Source organism: Peromyscus maniculatus, chromosome 4 (genome assembly GCF_049852395.1).
Source record: "Peromyscus maniculatus bairdii isolate BWxNUB_F1_BW_parent chromosome 4, HU_Pman_BW_mat_3.1, whole genome shotgun sequence".
Lineage (NCBI taxonomy): Eukaryota > Metazoa > Chordata > Mammalia > Rodentia > Cricetidae > Peromyscus > Peromyscus maniculatus.
The window spans coordinates 95,827,420-95,838,903 of NC_134855.1; the positions used below are offsets into that span (position 1 = coordinate 95,827,420).

Here is an 11,484-nt window from a genome sequence, read left to right on the forward strand (position 1 = left end):
TCCTGGCTCCCTCCTTCTGGGCTCGTCCCCCTTCTAGCCTTTCCTGCTCCAGATCAGTGACACTGTTTGAAGCACTTTCCTCATTTAATCAGCTCTCCCCTCCTAAACTCTTCAGCTCTGCTTCTGACTGGCACAAGAGAATAAAACCCACATCCTTTATTGGAGGACAGACTAGCACTAGCTGGCTGTATTCTGTCAACCTCCTCTTTAACGACTTTCCATGAGACTCTACCCACAGACTGTCTTCATCATCACCACTGTACGTCTAGTGTGGATTTTGGAAGTGAGACTAGCTTAACCTAGACAGAACAGCTTCAGCTGGAGGGAGAGGGTAAACACTGTGCATACAGCCTTCCAAACCAAGCCTTTGATAAAGAGCCTTCCGTATCTGCCTGGTGGTGGCGGAACAGTACGCATACTGGAAACTAGAAGGAACTGAGAGTCCAGCTTAAATATGAATGGAGAGCTTCTGCCAAGTCATTCCTAAACGCTTACAATTGCATGTAAGCATTGAAACTGCAATGTCCCTCCTCATTCCGCAAAGTGGCCTGTCTTTCATGCTGTGTGTGGACCACAGACTCAGAACCCAAAGAGGCTTCGCACAAACATTAATAAGCTGAAGATTTTCTCAGGCACACTGAGAAATAATACGGCGTGGCCTCCAGCTGCTCAATGTGCCGTTGCTGCTAACTTCAGAGAACAGTTGGTCAGCTCTTCTCACTCAGCAACTGAAAAAGGCATTGATGTCAACATTATTCACACACCGTAAAAGGGCTGGGGCTCACTCAGGAAGGGCCTGACACTGTTACTGTGGGATGATGGATCACCCTGGCCCCATCACGTCACCACCGAAAAGCATAAGTCACTAAAAGGCCAAATGTCTTTTCCATGCCCTTAGCATCCTGTCAAGAAGAACTTACTGCAGCTCAAGAGGAGTGAGGAAATGGAAGCATGTGGCAGAGCCAATATAATACATGTCAAAAAAGGCCACTGCACGGGGACCCATCCGTGACATGGATCAGCGAAAAGGCCCCAGAAATCTTTCCATTTGCTTAAAAAACTGGTCTGTTACTATTAATGTTCCCTCCTAAACATATCAAATCAAATAAATCATGGTTCACAGAAAGTGTAACTGACAGACTCTCTGTGTATTTGACCATCTGGAAAAGAAATCGGAATAAAAACCATTGTAATGGGATCTTACAGATGTATTGTGTGTTTAAGAAATCACTTTTCACACAGAAATTCCTAATGAAAAATGAAGAGCTGTACAAGAAAGCAACCAAACAATGTGTTCTTAGTCACAGGAGCACTGAGTATGGACTTAACCAATACCACGCCTTCACTGAGTATACGGAGGTGGGGAACAGTATCCAAAAGGAGGGGTGTAGAAGAGTCTATTGTAACAGGAAATTGAAGAGGGCATCTAAAAATTGATAAAGCCAAACAATAGTTAACTAAGCGTAATATTTCAGAGTTCAAGATGGCTGCCTCCTGAGGCTGTGACCAGGAATTGCTCTATTATTGCGACCGCTGTGAATGTTACACAACCGTTTAACATTTGGACCACAGTATTTGATAAAAGTAAAAACTAATGTCAAAAGTAATGAGTAGGCAATCTTCCAGGAGTCAGAAGAAAACACAAGGATAGTTTGCAAAGAAATCAACGATGCACTAAGCCCATGTGGTGGTTTCAATGAGAATGCCTCCCCCCACCCATAAGCTCTAATGCTTAACTACTTGGTCCACAATTGGTAGAACTGTTTGGGAAGGATTAGGAGGTGTGGCCTCATTGGAGGAGGTGTTTCATGGGGATGGGAGGTGAGGGAGCTCTTTGAGTTTTTAACAAACCCATCACTTCCTCTTAGCTCCCAATGCCTTCTACTTTCAGATCAAGATGCGGCTCTCAGCTGTTCCTGATGCCATGCCCTGGCTCTGCCATTCATGGTTCACAGAAAGTGCAACTCTAACCTTCGGAAACTGTAAGTCAGTGGAAGGCTCCTTTGTTACAGTAACAGAAAAGTAACTGAGACAGAAGTGGGTACCAAGGAGTGGGCTATTTCTGTGGCAGGCCTGACCATACTGTGTTTTGAAGGAATCGGAAAGCCATGGAAGTTTCTAAGTGGGATTAACGGGACGTCCTAGTAGGAGGTTAGAAGACACTAGCGCTGGGAGCTATGGACTGTGGAGGCTCACAAACCTCCAGAGGTCCCAGGGGCATCAATACTAGCAACAGGGCTACAGCTCATTCTTATGATCTCTGACAAAGAATGTGGCTGCTTTCTGCCCTAAGGCAAAATTGAAAACCAATGGATTCATCTCCTTGGCAGAGGAGATTTCAAAACAGCCTAATATTGACTCTGTTGTGTGGTTGTTAGTAATCGCTCTTGTGTAGGCCTACAATGAAAAGAGCAACTGTAACAAACAGAAATTCCTGTCTCATACATTTCCTCATATAATGAGATAGGATGCACATTTTCTTAGGGTATTAAAAGAATCAAAACTAAAGTATCAGTCACCTTATGACAGTCAGTGAAGGAGATATGTGACCAGATTCTAATGGTAACAATAACTGCTCATAAATGCATACGTTTTATACCATTTTTTGATCAGCTCATGTAATTAGTACATGATCTGCTCTGGTGAGGCAAAACTGCCTGTGTCCCTGGATTGGTTTGCTGCTGGTCTGGTTGTCTGGAAAGCCTATTCATATTCCCCAGCCTGATGGATTTCCAAAGGTACCTACCAACAGGTTTGGTTTACATTTCTTCCATCCTAAGAAAAACTGAGTTCCACTGGGGCCAGTGTTTACCGGCCCTCCTCCTATTTTCATCTTCTCTGTGTCATGACTATGTGCAGTTTACAGTCTACGCTACTGACTAGTTCTCTAGACCTCGGTGGCAAGAAGGTTCAGAAAGATGGACTAATGCAGAAAGTTTCCAGCAGGGACCATGACTTCCTGGAGACTCCACAGTCCCTCCTAGGCATGGCCACGCCCCTGTAACCACGCCCCGCTATGGTTTGGGAGGACAGACCACACCCACTGCGGTGGCCCCGCCCCTGGGGACCCACGCTCCCTCTCTCCCGAGTTGAGCCTTGCCAGGACTCCGCTCGTCCCCTCTCGGTTGTGCCGCACAGCTACCGACCTCTGCCCGTGGTCCTTGCGGTCCCTCACCTTCCCGGTGGGAACGAAGGCTGGACGCCTAGGCACCGACTGGCGCCGCTGACATCCAAGCGTCATCCACTTCCCCTCGAAGGGGACGGGTCTTTCCCGCCACCCCCGCCTCTGTGGAGATAAAGATGCAGCAGTCCCAAGCCCGCAGCCTCAAAGAACGCCGTTGCCCTGGCAACAAGAAGCGCGAGGATCTCGGTCTCGCGATAGGTGTAAAGGGCTGTACCATCAGAGATGGGCATTGGGGACCGTAAACTACAAGGAAGACCGCTGAAGCGGTGGGAGTGGGGGGCTGAGGAGCTGGGGCCGTCCTAAAACTTTTACAGTGCATGTTCTAGCTGAGGAATGGTTTGTTCATATTCAGGTTGGACTCCGGAGCAAAGATCCCGGTGTTTTCATGCCTCTGACCAGCTACTAGGATGTCCTACAGGCCACCTGTCCTCTCAGAGCTCAGTTTCCTCCCGTATCACTGCCATCCCCTTCTTGCAAGACTGATGTGATGTGCAGCTCAGAGATGTCGTATGTGAAAGTTTTGTCAAGTTTGGAGTGAAAGACCCCCGCTCCATTATGAGGATATGGGGCGTTGGGCCGATGTTATGCCCCCCCAATAACTTGGCCTTAGAAACGCCATTCTGCAGGAATCAGAAAAACAGGAGTTCACAGCTGTGACTAACTAGCCAGCCGGCCTTGGAAGAAAAAGATAACTATGGTCAGCCATCGGGCCTAAGATAGGGGATAATTGGGTCAGCAGCCTTGGGAGTAAGACAGTTGATATTTTATGGCGGGCCCCTGGCCTTGAAGAATAGGCAGCTGGCCTGGGCAAGGCCAAGTCAGCCACACATCAAACTTCTGATAATTAAAGAACGCGACCCCAAGTTCACCCTGGCCCTCTGTAAAACAGCCAATAGGGACCCTGTAACTATGCTTCTCGCTTCTGTAGCCGCGCCTCTGCCCCTGAAATCCCATAAAAAGTCCCCTTTGCCCTCGGTAGGCGCGCAAGTCTTCTGAGAGACTTGGCCCCAGGTACCTGTGCATTTAATAAAGCCTCTTGCTGTTTGCATCTGATCTGTGGTTTCGGTGTGTTTCCCGGGTCCGGGGTCTCTCCCTGAGGGAAGATCTCCCCTGGGGGTCTTTCATTTGGTGACCCGTACGGGGATTGAGACCCCTCCCTGGGACCACCGACCCACCATCAGGAGGTAAGCCGGCCGGCCTTGGTTTATGTCATCCCTGTCCAGTCTGAGTGTTGTCTGTTTGCCTAAGTGTTGAATGTTGTTTGTTTGTCTCCGCGCCTGCGTCTGATAATCTGTCTGTGTCAGTGGATCTGAAAGAGGGGGCCGACGGGCCTGGACTTCGCCGCTGAACCCTAGGAGACGTCCTAGGGAAATCTGAAACCCTGGAAGGAATTCCACGGGAATCTGTAGTGCCTTCTGAGGCACGGTCTGAAGTGCCTTCTGAGGCACGGTCTGAAGTGCCTTCTGAGGCACGGTCTGTATTGCCCTCTGGGGCACGGTTTTTTGGGGCCACTCACGTATCAGAGGGATACGTTGTGCTGGTTGGAGAAGAGGGGGTTGGACCCTCGCAGTCTCCTTCTGAGGTTTTGCTTTCGGTTTGGAACCGAAGCCGCGCAGCGCGTGTCAGTGTTATTTGTATTGGTTTGTTGTTCCTTGTTTTCTGTTTAACCGTTCTCCTCCTAGAGACAACCATGGGACAGACTGTCACCACCCCCTTGAGCCTCACGCTTAAACACTGGTCAGACGTAAAGATACGAGCCAACAACGAAGGAGTCGTAATCAAGAAGAAAAAATGGATCACTCTTTGCGAGGCCGATTGGGTTAAAATGAATGTAGGATGGCCTCGTCAGGGAACCTTTAACCTTAGTCTTATTTCACAGGTGGAGGGAAAAGTTTTTGCTTCCAGTCCCCAGGGCCACCCGGACCAGGTCCCATACATTGCCATGTGGAGACTCCTGACAACAGAACCTCCCCCATGGGTTAAGCCGTTTCTCTTCCCCTCGGCCCCCCGGCAACAGCAGCGCTCGCCGAATCCCGGGGCCGAGGAAGCCAGATCGGCGGATCCCTCCCACTCCCTGTTCCTCCCTAACCCCACACCAGCAAGTCTTTTCCTCTCCCCGCAGGCCGCCGCGCCGGCGCAGGCGACTGTGGGAGGTGGGAACGCGCAGGCGGGTGCGCAGGCGACTGTGGGAGGTGGGAACGCGCAGGCGGGTGCGCAGGCGACTGTGGGAGGTGGGAACGCGCAGGCGGGTGCGCAGGCGACTGTGGGAGGTGGGAACGCGCAGGCGGGCGCGCAGGCGGCCGCAGGTTATGGTGCCGGCGCTCAGGCGGGGCCGGGGATGGGATCGGCGGGAGACTGCTCCCCGACCGGCTCTGGGACGACTGGGGAGCCCCGATTTGGGGAAGGGGGCTCAGGAGGGACGGCGCCACTGATGAGCGCCAAACCACTGCTCCCTCCCGCCTCTCCTTCCTCCTCCCTTTACCCTGTTCTCCCACGAAAGGATTCCCCTAAGGCTCCCGTCCTCCCCCCGGACCCCAATTCACCTCTTATTGACCTCCTCACAGAGGACCCACCACCATACCCAGGGAATCGGGCACCGGAGGGACCGGTGGCCCCTGCAATGGCACCGGAGGGACCGACGGCCCCCCCGGAGGCGCCTGAACAGCCTCCAAGGAGAGAGAGGGAAGATGAGATTCCGGCTCCCTCCCCAATTGCCGGTCGCCTACGAGGAAAGCGCGACGAGCCAGCTAAGGAGTCCAGAGCCTTTCCCCTTAGGGAAGGTCCTAACCACCAGCTCCAATACTGGCCGTTTTCAGCGTCTGATCTCTACAACTGGAAACAACATAATCCCCCTTTCTCTAAGGACCCTGTTGCCTTGACTAACCTGATTGAGTCCATTTTAGTGACCCACAAGCCCACTTGGGAAGATTGTCAGCAGTTACTGCAGACCCTCCTGACGGTGGAGGAAAAGCAGCGGGTCTTCCTGGAGGCTCGGAAGCGGGTTCCAGGAGAAGATGGAAGACCCACCCAATTGCCTAATATCATTGACGCAGCCTTTCCCCTCACCCGCCCGAACTGGGACTTCGCGACCCCGGAAGGTAGGGAGCACCTACGTCTCTATCGCCAGTTGCTCTTGGCGGGTCTCCGAGGGGCAGCTAGACGCCCTACCAATCTGGCCCAGGTTAGAAATGTAACCCAGGGAAAGGAGGAAACGCCGGCAGCGTTCTTAGAAAGACTTAGAGAGGCATACAGAATGTATACCCCGTACGATCCAGAAGATCCAGGACAGGCGCCGGGTGTCATACTGTCTTTCATCTATCAGTCAAGTCCAGATATAAGGGCCAAGTTACAGAGACTAGAAGGATTGCATTCACTCAGTTTGTCAGATTTATTGAGAGAGGCAGAAAAAGTGTTTAATAAGAGAGAAACTCCTGAAGAGCGGGAAGAGAGATTATGGCAGAGGCAGGAAGAGAGAGATAAAAAGCGTCATAGGGAAATAACTAAAGTCCTGGCCACTGTAGTATCTCAGGGACAGGTCAGCGAGGGAGTTAGGAAGAGAGATCGGAGAAAGCCACCACTGGACAAAGACCAGTGTGCTTACTGTAGAGAGAGAGGACATTGGGCTCGTGACTGCCCAAAGAAGCCTCAAGAGTCTCGGAAGCCTAAGTCAAGGGCCACGGACCTCCTCAATCTGGAGGATTAGGGAGGTCAAGGCCAGGAGCCCCCCCCTGAGCCTAGGATAACTCTCAAGATTGGGGGGCAGCCAGTGACCTTCCTGGTGGACACCGGGGCTCAACATTCAGTCCTGACCCACACCGGGGGCTCTCTCAGTGACCGCACAGCTTTGGTCCAGGGGGCCACAGGTAGCAGGAGATATCGATGGACCACCGAGAGAAAGGTTCAGCTGGCATCTGGACAGGTAACCCACTCTTTTTTGCATATACCTGACTGCCCTCACCCATTATTGGGCCGAGACCTGTTGACTAAGCTCAAGGCTCAGATCTATTTTGATGATAAGGGGTCGACTGTGACAGGACCCAAAGGGACCCCCCTACAAGTCCTAACCCTAAAACTGGAAGAGGAATACCGCCTGTTTGAATCTGAGCCCTCTAAGGAGCCACCACAAGAAATGCAGGACTGGTTGAGGGAATTTCCCTCAGCATGGGCAGAGACTGGCGGCTTGGGGCTGGCTCGCGACCAACCCCCACTTGTTATTCAGTTAAAAGCTTCCGCCACTCCCGTTTCAATCAAACAGTATCCTATGTCCCGGGAAGCCCACGAGGGCATTAAACCGCACATCAGGAGACTTTTGGACCAGGGAGTACTTGTGCCCTGTCGATCACCTTGGAATACCCCCCTCCTGCCTGTAAAGAAACCTGGGACAGGGGATTATAGACCGGTTCAAGACCTGAGGGAGGTTAATAAACGGGTTGAAGATATACACCCCACGGTGCCAAACCCTTACAACCTCCTCAGCACTCTTCCGCCAACCCACGTTTGGTATACGATACTGGACTTGAAGGATGCCTTCTTCTGTTTGAGATTGCACCCCCAGAGCCAACTACTGTTCGCTTTTGAATGGAGAGACCCAGAGATGGGACTTTCAGGACAGTTGACCTGGACTCGGCTCCCCCAGGGGTTTAAAAACAGCCCGACTCTTTTTGATGAAGCCTTACACTCAGACTTAGCCGAATTCCGGGTTGAACACCCGGCCTTAATCTTGCTCCAATATGTGGACGACCTCCTCCTAGCAGCCAGAACCCAGGCTGAATGTCAGAGGGGCACTCGGGCCCTTTTGACTAAACTGGGACAGAAGGGCTATCGGGCTTCGGCTAAGAAGGCTCAGATTTGCCAAAGCAAAGTCATTTACTTGGGTTATGCCCTAGAGGGAGGACAGAGATGGCTCACGAGAGCACGGAAAGAGGCCATACTCTCCATACCCCCTCCAAGGAACCCCCGCCAGGTGCGGGAGTTCCTAGGTACAGCCGGCTACTGCCGCCTCTGGATCCCGGGTTTTGCTGAAATGGCTGCCCCCCTGTATCCTCTCACCAAGCCTGGGACCATGTTCCACTGGGGAGAGGAGCAGCAACAGGCCTTTCAACGAATTAAGAACATCTTACTTGAGTCACCAGCCCTTGGCCTGCCAGATCTGACCAAGCCTTTTGAACTGTTCGTGGACGAGAACTCAGGCTTTGCAAAAGGGGTACTGGTACAGAGATTGGGGCCATGGAAGAGACCTGTAGCTTATTTATCCAAGAAATTAGACTCGGTAGCTGCAGGATGGCCCCCTTGTCTGCGCATGGTAGCCGCCATTGCTGTTTTGCTCAAGGATGCAGGGAAACTGACTTTGGGACAGCCATTAACTGTGTTATCCTCTCATGCGGTGGAAGCTCTGGTCCGGCAGCCCCCAGACAGGTGGCTCTCAAATTCCAGGATGACCCACTACCAGGCTCTGTTGCTAGACACAGACCGAGTGGTGTTCGGACCAGTTGTCTCCCTCAACCCCGCAACCCTGCTGCCCTTGCCAGACCCATCCGAGGAGCACGATTGCCTCCAGATTCTGGCGGAGGTCCATGGCACCCGCTCTGACCTAACAGATCAACCGCTGTCGAAACCAGATTTTATCTGGTTCACGGATGGGAGCAGCTTCTACCAAGAAGGAGAACGGAGGGCCGGAGCAGCTGTTACCACCGAATCAGAGGTAGTTTGGGCCTCACCGCTGCCGCCTGGAACATCGGCCCAAAGAGCAGAGCTGATCGCTCTGACCCAGGCCCTCCAGATGGCGGAAGGTAAGAGACTCATGGTTTATACTGACAGCAGATATGCCTTCGCCACTGCTCATGTACATGGAGAAATCTACAGAAGAAGAGGCCTCTTGACCTCGGAGGGTAAGGAAATTAAAAACAAAAAAGAAATTTTAGAACTCTTAAAGGCATTGTTCCTCCCGCATCAGCTCAGCATCATACATTGTCCGGGGCACCAAAAAGATGACTCTGTCGTGGCACGGGGAAATCGGCTGGCTGATCTAACAGCCCGGACAGTCGCCTTACAACCCCCAAGGGGCGACCAGCTGTTGGTCTTGCAGGACCAACAGCCAAGTAGAGACCCCATGTCTTACAGCCCGGAGGACCAGGAACTAGCGAAGAAAATGGGGGCGAGATGGAGCCCCGAGCGACAAGCTTATATAATGGATGACAAATTAGTTATGCCAACCTCCCATACCAAATATATGCTCAAGTTCCTCCACGCGTTAACCCATCTGAGCAAAAACAAGATGAGGGCCCTTCTGGCTGATGAGACTTCGGGTACTGTATTATTGAATCAGGAACAGGTCCTCCAACAGGTGACTTCCAGCTGCCCTGCCTGTGCCCAAGTTAATCCAGGAAAAGCCCATCTGAGCAGAGGGAGCCGCCTGCGAGGTCACCGCCCAGGAGTCCATTGGGAAATTGACTTCACCGAGGTAAAACCCGGACTATATGGATATAAATACCTTCTGATTTTTGTAGACACATTTTCAGGGTGGATGGAGATCTTCCCTACCAAGAAGGAGACCGCTAACGTGGTAACCAAGAAGCTCCTGGAAGAAATTTTTCCCAGGTATGGAATGCCCCAGATATTGGGGTCAGACAATGGGCCCGCCTTTGTCTCCCAGGTAAGTCAGAAGGTGGCCAGGCTACTGGGGATTGATTGGAAACTTCATTGTGCATACCGCCCCCAGAGCTCAGGACAGGTAGAACGTGCAAATAGAACCATTAAGGAGACTTTAACCAAATTAACGCTTGCAACTGGCACTAGAGATTGGGTGCTCCTACTCCCCCTAGCCCTTTACCGAGCCCGGAACACTCCTGGGCCTCATGGCCTAACCCCGTTCGAGATTATGTATGGAGCTCCCCCACCAATTGTAAATTTCCTTCACCCTGACATCTCCTCTTTTGCCACTAGCCCTACCCTAGAGGCACACCTCCAAGCCCTCCAGCTGGTGCAAAAGACGGTGTGGAAACCCCTGGCGGATGCATACCGGGAGCAACTGAATCGCCCGGTGGTGCCTCATCCATTCAAGATTGGGGACTCTGTCTGGGTCCGACGCCATCAATCCAAGAACCTAGAACCGAGGTGGAAAGGACCCTACACCGTCCTGTTAACTACTCCCACCGCACTCAAGGTTGACGGGATAGCGGCTTGGGTCCACGCGTCACATGTGAAGGCTGCCAAGGAACCCGACGAAGCTGAGGACACCGAGACATCAACATGGAAAGTTCAACGCTCTTCGAACCCACTCAAGATAAGACTCACTCGGGGGTCCCCTTGATCCCCCTAATAGTCCTCCTCCTGACATTAGGAGGGGCATCACCAGAGAGCCCCCACCTGGTTAAGAAAATTACCTGGCAGGTTGTCTCACAAACTGGGGAGACGGTCTGGCAAACAACCGCCCTTCACACCCCCTTTACATGGTGGCCTAACTTACATCCAGATCTCTGCCAATTAGCAGCGGGGTCAGAGGACTGGGACATCCCTACCACTGACCCCATGAACCCCAGAGCACCAGACGTCTGTCAGGACGGTAAGGGAACTTGCAAATGTAATGACGGAAAATACGGATGTGGTCACCCTGAAGCCAGGGCAGCCCTGTCACAACTACCCTTCTACGTCTGCCCCCGGGATGGTAGGGACAAAAAGATGATTAGCCAATGTGGGGGTTATGAAAGTTACTTCTGTAAAACATGGGGATGTGAAACAACTGGGAATACCTATTGGAAGCCTTCATCCACTTGGGACCTCATTAGGGTAAAAAGAGCTACCCAAGAAAAAAGCCACTCGTGGCGTCCCCTTACCCAAGGACATTGTTGGGGAACTGTCACGTCAGGAAGAGATAACACTTACTGGAAGGGGGAGGGTCCCTGTGTAAATTTCACATGCAACCCCCTGAATATATCTTTCACTCAGAAGGGAAGGGAGACCACACAAGACTGGATTAAAGGTAAAACATGGGGACTTAGACTTTACATGACAAGACGGGACCAGGGAGTTGTGTTTACGATTAAGCTTAAAATCACGGAGCTCTCCACCTTTATAGGTCCCAACCAGGTTCTCTCTGACCAAAAGCGTCCCTCTTTCCCCGCTATTCGCCCAAGCACGGCTCCAAATGTCGCTGTAACCCCAGCCATCCTCCAGCCACCCAGACCAGGTACGGGAGACCGGCTATTGAATCTTATAGAGGGCGCTTACTCAGCCCTCAATGTTACCAACCCAAATCGGACTCAGGAGTGCTGGTTATGCCTAGTTTCCGCACCTCCCTATTA

General features: G+C 52.0%; 2 protein-coding genes across 12 annotated transcripts in view; one reads left to right on the top strand and one right to left on the bottom strand.

Annotated features, from left to right (window-relative positions):
- Fsip1 (fibrous sheath interacting protein 1) overlaps positions 1 to 3,345 on the bottom strand; it is a 131,865-nt gene extending 128,520 nt beyond the window's left edge. For 4 of the 11 annotated variants that reach the window (XM_076570337.1, XM_076570335.1, XM_042275941.2 and 1 more), the window contains exon 1: positions 3,176 to 3,345. Coding sequence is in view for 5 of the 11 variants with exons in the window: in XM_076570336.1 (XP_076426451.1) it covers positions 3,147 to 3,241 (95 nt within the window). In the remaining 6 variants the exon portion in view is untranslated. Of the gene's footprint in view, positions 1 to 3,146 lie in introns of all 11 variants that reach the window. The other 7 variants (XM_076570336.1, XM_042275942.2, XM_042275940.2 and 4 more) reach the window with 5 other exon arrangements.
- Positions 3,346 to 4,730: 1,385 nt separating this feature from the next.
- LOC143272967 (uncharacterized) lies at positions 4,731 to 10,631 on the top strand. Its single transcript, XM_076570334.1, has 3 exons — positions 4,731 to 6,282; positions 9,691 to 9,781; positions 10,127 to 10,631. Exons 1-3 carry the CDS (start codon positions 4,875 to 4,877, stop codon positions 10,491 to 10,493), a joined length of 1,866 nt encoding a protein of 621 aa, XP_076426449.1. The 5' UTR covers positions 4,731 to 4,874; the 3' UTR covers positions 10,494 to 10,631.
- The last annotated feature ends 853 nt before the right edge of the window (positions 10,632 to 11,484 follow it).

Coding starts and splice junctions, on each gene's coding strand:
- LOC143272967 (XM_076570334.1), top strand. CDS start 4,875: ATGGGACAGACTGTCACCACCCCCTTGAGCCTCACGCTTAAACACTGG. Junction 6,283..9,690: donor GGACTTCGCGACCCCGGAAG/GTAGGGAGCACC, acceptor TGATTTTTGTAG/ACACATTTTCAGGGTGGATG. Junction 9,782..10,126: donor CTGGAAGAAATTTTTCCCAG/GTATGGAATGCC, acceptor TTTTGCCACTAG/CCCTACCCTAGAGGCACACC.